This window comes from Leucoraja erinacea, chromosome 13 (genome assembly GCF_028641065.1).
Source record: "Leucoraja erinacea ecotype New England chromosome 13, Leri_hhj_1, whole genome shotgun sequence".
Classification (NCBI taxonomy): domain Eukaryota; kingdom Metazoa; phylum Chordata; class Chondrichthyes; order Rajiformes; family Rajidae; genus Leucoraja; species Leucoraja erinaceus.
This window is the reverse complement of record NC_073389.1, coordinates 48191463-48201378: the sequence shown is the minus strand read 5'-3', so window position 1 is coordinate 48201378 and position 9916 is coordinate 48191463. Positions and strand designations below refer to the sequence as shown.

Sequence of the window (9916 nt, the reverse complement as noted above, 5' to 3'; positions counted from 1 at the left end):
CTGCAGAGTCCCCCCATTGAGGACATTGGACTTGGTCCATAGAATAGGTATGTTACAATGCTGACAACTATATTTTTCACTCTGTATCTTCGCCTTTGCTCTATCTATTGAACTTGGGTTTTAATTCTGAAGAAGGGTCTTGACCCGAAACGTCGCCCATTCCTTCCCTCCAGGGATGCTGCCTCACCCGCTGAGTTACTCCAGCATTTTGTGTCTACATAGAAAATAGGTGCAGGAGGCCATTCGGCCCTTCGAGCCAGCTCCGCCATTCATTGTGATCATGGCTGATCGTCCCCTATCAATAACCCGTGCCTGCCTTCTCCCCATATCCCTTGACTCTACTAGCCACTACCTTTGATTTAAACCAGCATCTGCATTTCTTTCTTACCCATAGTATATCTAATCTATTTGGATAGCATGCAAAACAAAGTTATTCACTGTATCTCGGTACATTAGTACGGGTGTCAGGGGTTATGGGGTTAAGGCAGGAGAATGGGTTAGGAGGGAGAGATGGATCAGCCATGATTGAATGGCGGAGTAGACTTGATGGGGATGAATGACCTACTCTGCTCCTATCACCTATGACCCTATGATATGCGACAATATAAAACCAAAACTTAAATCAGAGTTCCTCCAGCAATTTGTATTTTGCTCAAGATTCCAGCATCTGCAGTTCCTTGCATCCCCACTGGCTTTCATTTACATTCTGTTGGTAGAATCTCTTGCAATTCCGACAATTACACGGTTAACGGACAGAGGCGAGCTCCCGGTTCATAAATAGCGGGGCATTTCCAAGTCAGCGTGAGGCGAGCCATGTCTGCTGAGGTCCAACTGTATATCTCCAGCGTCTCAGCGTCCAGTGTGGTAAGTGCAGCACGCTGTAATTAATCGAAATCTCGGTTAGAGGGCGACATTTGTCGCAAGACCGACCACTTTTCTTTCCACAGGATTACTGGCAATTTTTCTCGAAATATTGCGAGCATTGATAACATTTACCACGTCAAGCATTTATAAAATCGAATTAAATATTTGGTGCTAGTGGGTCCCTAGTTACTTACCACTACATAGGTTCTTCAATTTTACTCAATGGAAATCAATCTTGATCAGTTTGGATAGTTAGAAAATAAGCAGAATAGAGAGATTTATATTATCTAGGATATTTTTTGAAAGGAATTACCCAAAAAAATTATAACAACGAGGGGAAACCTGAATGGAATCTGAGTGAATTTAAAACCAAACACGCCTCTGGGATCTCTCGATGAATGGGAAACCTGACATCGCTAAATGTTGCTGCCCTGTTGATTTCACCGTGTGACAGGTTGGTTGGTTTTACCCAGGGCTGCGGGATTGGCCTCTCCAGAGAGATTCAGAGACTCGTGGCACGACGCAGTACAGAGGAAGCCACCAGAACCCATAGTGCCTGTGGGAGCTATCTTATTAATCCTATTTATCTGCTCTTTCTCTATGTATAAGTGGACACAAAATGCTGGAGTGATGTGTAGGAAGGAACTGCAGATGCTGGTTTAAACCACAAGATAGACTCAAAATGCTGTAGTAACTCAGAGGGATAGGCAGCATCTCTGGATAGAAGGAATGGGTGACATTTTGGGTCGAGACCCTTCTCCAGCTTTCCCTATGCATAGTCTTTTTGTTCATGTATGGCCTTTTCTTTGATTGGAGAGCACATAAACAAACGCTTCTCGCTGTACCTTGCTACACTTGAGAGTGATAAATAAACTACAGGGCAGCACAGTGGCGCAGCAGCAGAGTTACTGCCTTGCGGCGCCAGAGGCCCGGGTTCGACCCCAAGAGTATGGTGCTGACTGTTTGGAGTTTGTACATTCTCCTCATGGGTTCTCTCCAGGAGCACCAGTTTGCTCCCACACACCGAAGATGTACAGGGTTGTAGGTTAATTGGCCAGTAAAAAACGATGCAGGGATCGTTGGTCGGTGCGGACTCATTGCTGGTCAGCGTTCACAAGTTATAGGCTTCTGGTCCTAGACTCTCCCACCAGTGGAGACATCCTTTCCACATCCACTCTATCGATGCCTTTCATTATTCTGTAAGTTTTAATGAGGTCCCCCCGCAACCTAAACTCCAGTGCTCATCATATGCTAACCCACTCATTCCTGGAATCATTCTTGTAAACCTCCTCTGAACCCTCTCCAGACCCAGCACATCCATCATCAGATATGGGGCCCAAATATGCTCACAGTACTCCAAATTTTATTATTTAATCTTTTATCTTATCTTTTATTACCTTAATATTATCCTTGTAATATCATTGCTGAGGTGACCCGTTGTCTTGTCAAACACATTTAATTGTGCCGTTGACCCTGTGTTAACCTACATATGACAAATAAAAACTGAACTGAACTGAAATGTGGCCTGACCAGCACCTTATAGAGCCTCGGCACCGCATCTCTGTTTTTGTATTCCAGTCCATTTGATATAAATGCTAGCATTGAATTTGCCTTCCTGACTACCGATTCGACTTGCAAATTAACTTTTTGGGAGTCCTGCAAAAACAAATGTTGGCCTATTTCCACATTGTATCTCAAAATTAAACTAAACCATCCTTTCAAGCTCTGTTATCCAGTTTGGTAACAGGTAGCAGCAGGATTTCTTTCATGTGTGTGCCCTCTCTAGAGCTTCTACCAATTACCACAAATCCTTGTTCACTGATGGTCAACATTTCCTCAACTGAAAACGGTTTCTCCTTACTTAGTCTATCATCCCTCACTAGGCTAGGTGTTGAATGCTGTTATGAACTTCTTTGCTGCTGCAGGTGGAACATTACTAGTTTCATTGTTGTATGCATTTACATAACCATTCCTGTACTGTTCACATCCATTTATGCCCCTTGCCTCTTTCCCTGCATCTGTGGTGCCTAGAAATGATCATGATTACTGTCTAACCTCCGTTTCCAAGGTTTGGCATCACTTCCTTGTCTACTGCTTCATAGCTATTTAAATCATTTTGACAGCTATATACACTTGTCATCTACAATAGTTTTTCCAGCAACACTCCCAGGTCTCATCTTGCATTTAAAAATAAATCATTTAATGTATATTACCATCCCTAGATCTACCTCACAAATGGATCATTAAAACTTCCTTGCATTAAACTTTAACTGCCATGTGCTTTCTAAAGTGTGTTACTATTTTGCAGACGACACAAAACTCAGTAAACTGATATTAAAGCCCATACACACGATAAGATAAGTAGTTCCGAGACTGACCCATGGGGGCACATTTTCACCAAGATATTCACCAAGCCTACTCTGTCAATTTCATAACCAAGATCTTCAGTTCTGTTAGGTGGTAATTCAGTAAATAGATTTTGACCTCAATGACATCTGCCCCCTCTGCTACCACTTCATCACCACTTCCACAAACATGATTTGCCTTTAGCTCCTCTCTTCCTTTAAGAACCCACACATCTTTCAAAGTGACAATTATTTTTGTTCAATCATGTTTAGAATTACAAAATGAAAACAGGCTCTTCATCCACCGAGTCCACGCAGATCATCGAGCACCTGTACACTGGTTCGGTTACCCCAGTTTCGCATCCTACACACAATAACGGCAATTTAAGGAAGACAATTAACCTACAAACCTGCACGTCATTGGAATGTGGGAGGAAACCAGAGCACCCAGAGAAAACCCACGCAGTCACCGGGAGAACGTACAAACTCCGTAGCCAGGATCAAACCTGGGTCTCTGGTGCTGTGAGGCAGCAGCTCTGTTGCTGCACAACTTCATTGACGCAGAGACAACAACCTGGCTGCTCAACAGCCTGCTTGAGATCCAACTATTCCTTGGTTTCTGTTTCATTCGCAAGAAGAAGAAGTATCATACCCTACCACCACTAGCATTAAACTGATTGACCTCAAATTTGGAAATTTTAACAAAAATATTCCTCCAGTGGCCTGATAATTGAGCCATATCAGGCTCAATTATCAGAGATGAAGAATGGGGGGGATATGTGGGGTGCGAGGGGGATGCCAGTCCTGAGAGGCAACCTTTTCCACACAGAGGGTAGTACACACATGGGACAGAGGAAGTGGTTGACAAAATGCATTTGGACAGGCAACTGGATAAGAAAGATTTAGAGGATACAAATTAAACTGGCAAATGGGACTAGCGAGAGGGACATTTTGATTTGCAAAGGGCTAGTTTCCATGTTGTGTGACTAGGACTCATTGATACTGATATGATATGTGATGGGATTGGGTGGAAACAATTTTTTAATTATTTGAGTAAGAAATCACAATATTTATACCCAATAAAACATTTCTGTATTTTGAATCTGTTTCTAAGATATTTGTTTGCTCTATAAGCATCTTGGAACAGTAGTATTTGAACGAAAACATCTTTAATTTACAAGCATTGCTGTTTTACAAACTATATATCCCATGTTCTATTTAAAAATTGGAATATTCTTCCTTGGGGTATTGTGATTCACCATTTTAAACACGGGATAAAAAGGTAAATTGGATAGGCATATGGATGAGAAGGGAATGGAGGGTTATGGTACGAGTGCAGGCAGGTGGGACTAAGGGGAAAAAAATTTGTTCGGCATGGACTTGTAGGGCCGAGATGGCCTGTTTCCGTACTGTAATTGTTATATGGTTATTTATATGGTATGTGCTGACTGGTTTTAATGCATTCTGATTTAGCCAGAGCTTGGCCCAGACTTTATCCCTAGCAGATTTTGTTCCACAGACACTCTCGAGACAGCAACATGATAGTTAGAACTATATGCATTAACAAGAAGACTTAATCCTTGCAACCTTTTTTTTAAACTATATATCTGTCAACAGCTGACATACCTACTTTTAATGAAGTTTAGAGCTTCCTCAGAAACTACCCACTTTGCAAACATATGGCCAGATCCCCTAACATCTTATAAAAATCTTTCAGCACCCAGGTTCTGTTGCGGTTCCCGGAGAGGTGGTTGCAAAGTTGCAGGTAGGGAAGCAGGTAGGGTAGACTGACAAAAACCTCCGGGAAACCTTGGGTGGGGCGCAAAGTCTCCAGAGGTTTCCTTGTACATAGAATGGATTACGGTATTACATAGTTGGCACCTAAAATTAGGTGCCAACTATGCTGTTTTGTGATGTATTAACTTCTAATAAAATAAACAAAACAAAAAAAAAAAAAAAAAAAAAAATAATCTTTCAGACAGATAAATGGGGCTGCATAGTATTGGCAGGAGATGCCCTGTAATTCTGCCCATTCTGGAAAGATGATGGCCGGACTCCAATATAATGCACACGCTGAGTGCAGGTGAATGGCACAGAGTGCTGGAGTAATTCAACGGGTCAGGCAGCATCTCTAGAGAAAAAGGATGGGTAATGTTTCAGGTCAGGACCTTTCTTGGGGTCCAAGGCGCAGAAAGTAATGCCCCTGTCCCACTTAGGAAACCTGAACGGAAAACTCTGGAGACTTCGCGCCCCACCCAAGGTTTCTGTGCGGTTCCCGGAGGTTGCAGGTGGTTGCAGGTAGTGGCATGCTATCCAAATAGATTAGATATACTATGGGTAAGAAAGAAATGCAGATGCTGGTTTAAATCAAAGGCAGCATCTGTGGAGGGAATGAATAGGTAATATTTCATGTATTCTCCTTCTAACTGATTGTAGTGGGGGAGGGGGAGGGGGAGACAGCTGGAAAAGAGTGCAGGTGGAACAAAGCGTGGCAAGTGATAGGATGGAGATAGACACAAAATGCTGGACACAAAATAGGTGACGTTTTGGGTCAAGAACCTTCTTTAGTCTGAAGATGGGTCTCAACCTGAAACATCACCTATTCCTTTTCTCCAGAGATGCTGCCTGGCCTACTGAGTTACTCCAGCTTTCTTCAGAATAGGTCAACACAGGTGAGGTTTGATTGGCAGATGGGTGGACTAAGGCTGGAGCCTTTGCAGGGACCTTTCCAAGTCACATAAATTCCCAACTTAGGGGTTTATCTTAATCTCTTCAGTATGATCACAAAGACTCCCTACCCAAAGATATTGTGGCAGTATCTTCACAAGATGTACTCCAGTGGTTCAGGAAGATGGCTCAAAGGCAATTAGAGATTGGAACTATCTGCTGGCTTTGCCAACATCACACCATCATGAAAACGTTGAACTGAAAAAAATTCCCATTTTAACACTACAAACAAAAACCCAGAAAAGTAACTTGACCTTGGTTGAGGAAATATCTGGTATGCAATTTCATGTAGTTTTGCCATTCAAAGCAAGCCAGGTACCTGGAATGAATTTTAAATATTGCTTTTGAAATATATTCAGTATTCTTAAAAAAGCTCTGGTAAAAGACACTTTACACAAGATTTGCAGATGGCAGATACGCCAAATGGATTTCCGTTTCAGTTATTTACGCATTATTTTCGAACCCCAGTTAAGGTCTCAACAGTCAGAAGTGGAAAGGGTGCTGGAAATAAAGGGAATAAATTACAAGCCGATAGATATCTCAGTCAGCGAGGCACTGCTGGAGGAAATGAGAAGTAGGGCAGGTGACCCAGATGCGCTTCCACCACAGATATTCAATGGCAACAATTACTGCGGGGTAAGAGATCATTAATTCCTCTTTTATAGAAGCCCTGTTGCTCTCTCAAATGGGTGCAGACTATTTTATTGAATTACAAAGAAAAGTTGTCTGTGACCATGTGGGTTTTCTCCGGGCGCTCCCCACATTGCAAAGACGTGCAGGTTTGTAGGTTAACTGGCTTTTGTAAATTGCTTCTAATATGTAAGATGCAAAACTGGGTCTAGAGCTGGGAAGAAGCGACGCCCATGTCGGGGCGGCCCGGTCCGGGGGAGGTTCGGCGCCCATGTTGGGGCGGCCCAGCCCGAGGCTGAAGACGGTGCGGTACTCACGTGAGGGCGGCTGGGACAGTGTTCTGGCGGTGGTGGCCTGAGTCCGGGGTTCGGCCGCGGGCCAGCGGCTGCGTCTGCAGGACTGGTGGGCGGCAGCTTCAACCACCCCCGGGCCGCGGTGTTTGAGCCGCGGGACTGATTTATAACATCGCCCGGGGGTTATCGCCTCAGCGCAGAGGGAGAAAAGGAGGGAAGAGACTGCAGACCTAAGACTTTTGCCTCCATCACAGTGAGGAGATGATGGGTGGACTCACTGTGGTGGATGTTAATATGTGTTTATTGTTGTTTTTATTGTATTATATGTATGACTGCTGCAATTTCGTTCAGACTTCGGTCTGAATGACAATAAAGGCTATCTATCTATCTAACATAGAACTAAAGTATGGGTAGACAAAAAAGCTGGAGAAACTCAGCGAGTAAGGTAGCATCTATGGAGCGAAGGAATAGGCGATATTTCGGGTCGCGACCTGAAACGTCGCCTATTCCTTCGCTCCATAGATGCTGCCTCACCCGCTGAGTTTCTCCAGCTTTTTTGTCTACGCTGAGTAAGGAGTTCAGTTTAGTTTAGAGATACAACATGGAAACACGCTCCTTCGCCCATCGATCACTAGTTCTATCCTCCACACTGCGGATAATTTACCTGCAAACCTGCACGTCTTTGGAATGTGGGAGGAAACCCGGGCACCCGAAGAAAACCCACGCAGTCATAGGGAACGTGCAAACTCCATACAGACAGCATCCATAGTCAGGATCTAACCTGGGTCTCTGGTGTTGTAAGGCAACAACACAACTGCTGCGCCACTGTGCCACAGCTGTTGATGAAGCAATGTTGCAACTGGAAGTACTGATGGACATGAGCAGTGGGTGTTCCACCTTGGGTCATGCAACGATGTCCCTCAGTTATAGAGACCTTTGGAGGTCTGCATTGTCAAGCCCAGACTTTGTTTTGCATGGGCCGATGAAAAGATGCTTGACCAAGTTTTAGTAGCCTGCATCACTCGGCACTACAACATACAGCACAACTCATCCCCTCCTCACACTACAGCTTTATTTAACCCCGGAGGGAAATTAATCTGCCAACAGTCATAAAACACTAGAAATTAAAGCGACGAGTGGAAAGGATTGGGGATGTGCAAAGATTGTGAGGTGGGGAGGGGGGGGGGGGGGGGGGTTTAGAGGGGAGTCAGTCCACCCCTCGACAGAAGTGGGAGTTGTACAGTTTGATAGCCACAGGAAAGAAGGATCACACGAGGCATTCTGCACTGCATCTTGGTGGAACCAGTTTGTTGCTGAAGGTACTCCTCAGGTTGACCAGTGTGTGTCATGGAGGGGGTGAGCTGTATTGTCTAAGATGCTCCACAGTTTGAGGACCCCCCCCCCCTCCAAGACCACCTCCCATGAATCCAACTCCACCCCCAGGAGGGAGCTAGTCTTCCTGATTAGTTTGTTAAGCCTGTTGCCGCCCGCTGCCTTCGCCCTGTTGCCCCAACACACGGCAGCAAAGACGATGGCGTTGGCTATCACCAATTGGTAGAACATCTGCAGCACCTTACTGCAGATGTTGAAGAAGCGAAGCCCTCTCAAAAAGTACAGCCGGCTCTGTCCCTTCTTGTACAGGGCCTCGGAATTCCTGGACCAGTCCAGTTTACTGTCCAGGCACACTCCAAGGTACAGTATTTGTACTCCTTGGTAAACTGCACATCCACACCATTGATGGAGACAGGGGTATTCCTCTGCTCCAAAAGTCGACCACTAACTCCTAGCACATTGCCTAATTTTGACAAGCAGTGTAATTAGATTTATTTGACCACATTTTTAAGGATATATTTCAGCATGTGCAAATTAATACAATTTTAAATTCACTGCTGCTTTTTGTTTTGCAGGATTACAATCAATTTTACGAAGCTGTGGAGAATGACGAAATTTACGACTTCCTAAAATTGAGAGAGAAAGAAACGCAGCTCTAAACCTTCAACACATTTACATCAAAATGATGCTGTGGACATCTGTAATGATGGGTCTATGCTGCACACTGTAGTTCATTCCTGCTGTCTTATTGATATCACATTGGTCCTTTAGTGTAACAGTCAACATTAAAATTGTTAGACTTATTATTTTTAAATTTCTGGTGACAGCATTTGAGTTGAGACGATCTCAACAATTGCATTACACAACAGTCCTCTTGAATTCAGAGAATTGAGATTTCAGAACAGTTAGAAGCAGTGTCCTGAGTTGTGAGATTCAAACAATATCCTGTCAATATCTAGGCTGCTGATCCTGTAACATCATGTAACTGTAGATTCAAAAAACTGCATTAGCTGGAACCTCGATGCTTATCCTTTCCCTCCACAGATGCTGGCTGACCTGCCGAGTTCTTGTACAGTACTGTGTGTTGTGAACATTGTCACTGTGCTTCTCTCAGCATTATGCCTTAAACTGCTGTGACGGATATTATTCTAGCAGCTGGGAAAGAAATCAAATGCAGAAATTACGGCAGTAGGGAGTTAATGAGTGTAAGAGAGAATACTTTACAAGGAAGAAGGCTGAGGGAATGGGACTGGTGGAAATGCTGACGAGAACATTTCCTTGATGGACTAAGCGAGAAGCAGTGCAAGAAAATGAGAAAATAAGTTCAATCAATGTCACAGAGAAGTCCATAGTCCAGAATTCCCAATCTGCTGTATCAGGAAAGGCCAATAAACTTGCATTAAGAAAACAACTTTAATCTATTAAAATTAAAAAATAATGGAAACAGGAAAACTGGCGCTGTTTATTTCAGGAGTGTTTTCATATTGGGGTTCATTTAACGTAATTGAAGTACTTCCCCAATCCCAATATGAAATTGGAAAATGTGCAGCTGTACAAAATGTGAATGGAGGACTAATATTGGCAGATATGTCACAACAAGACAAACTTGTTCTTTAGAAATGGAAGTAACTCGAGCCACATTTCGGATGAATATAAATAAATCCCAAGATCAAACCTTGCCAGAGAATGACATGAATAAACCTTTGAAAGACACAAAGTGCTGGA

General features: G+C 43.6%; 1 protein-coding gene across 1 annotated transcript; it reads left to right on the top strand.

The window, feature by feature from the left end:
- The first annotated feature begins 574 nt into the window (after positions 1 to 574).
- Positions 575 to 8850, top strand: LOC129702494 (SH3 domain-binding glutamic acid-rich-like protein 3). Its single transcript, XM_055644221.1, has 3 exons — positions 575 to 864; positions 6405 to 6572; positions 8767 to 8850. The coding sequence occupies exons 1-3, from the start codon at positions 814 to 816 to the stop codon at positions 8848 to 8850; spliced, it is 303 nt and encodes a 100-aa protein (XP_055500196.1). The 5' UTR covers positions 575 to 813.
- Positions 8851 to 9916: the final 1066 nt, after the last annotated feature.

Coding starts and splice junctions, on each gene's coding strand:
- LOC129702494 (XM_055644221.1), top strand. CDS start 814: ATGTCTGCTGAGGTCCAACTGTATATCTCCAGCGTCTCAGCGTCCAGT. Junction 865..6,404: donor GCGTCTCAGCGTCCAGTGTG/GTAAGTGCAGCA, acceptor TTCGAACCCCAG/TTAAGGTCTCAACAGTCAGA. Junction 6,573..8,766: donor ATGGCAACAATTACTGCGGG/GTAAGAGATCAT, acceptor TTTGTTTTGCAG/GATTACAATCAATTTTACGA.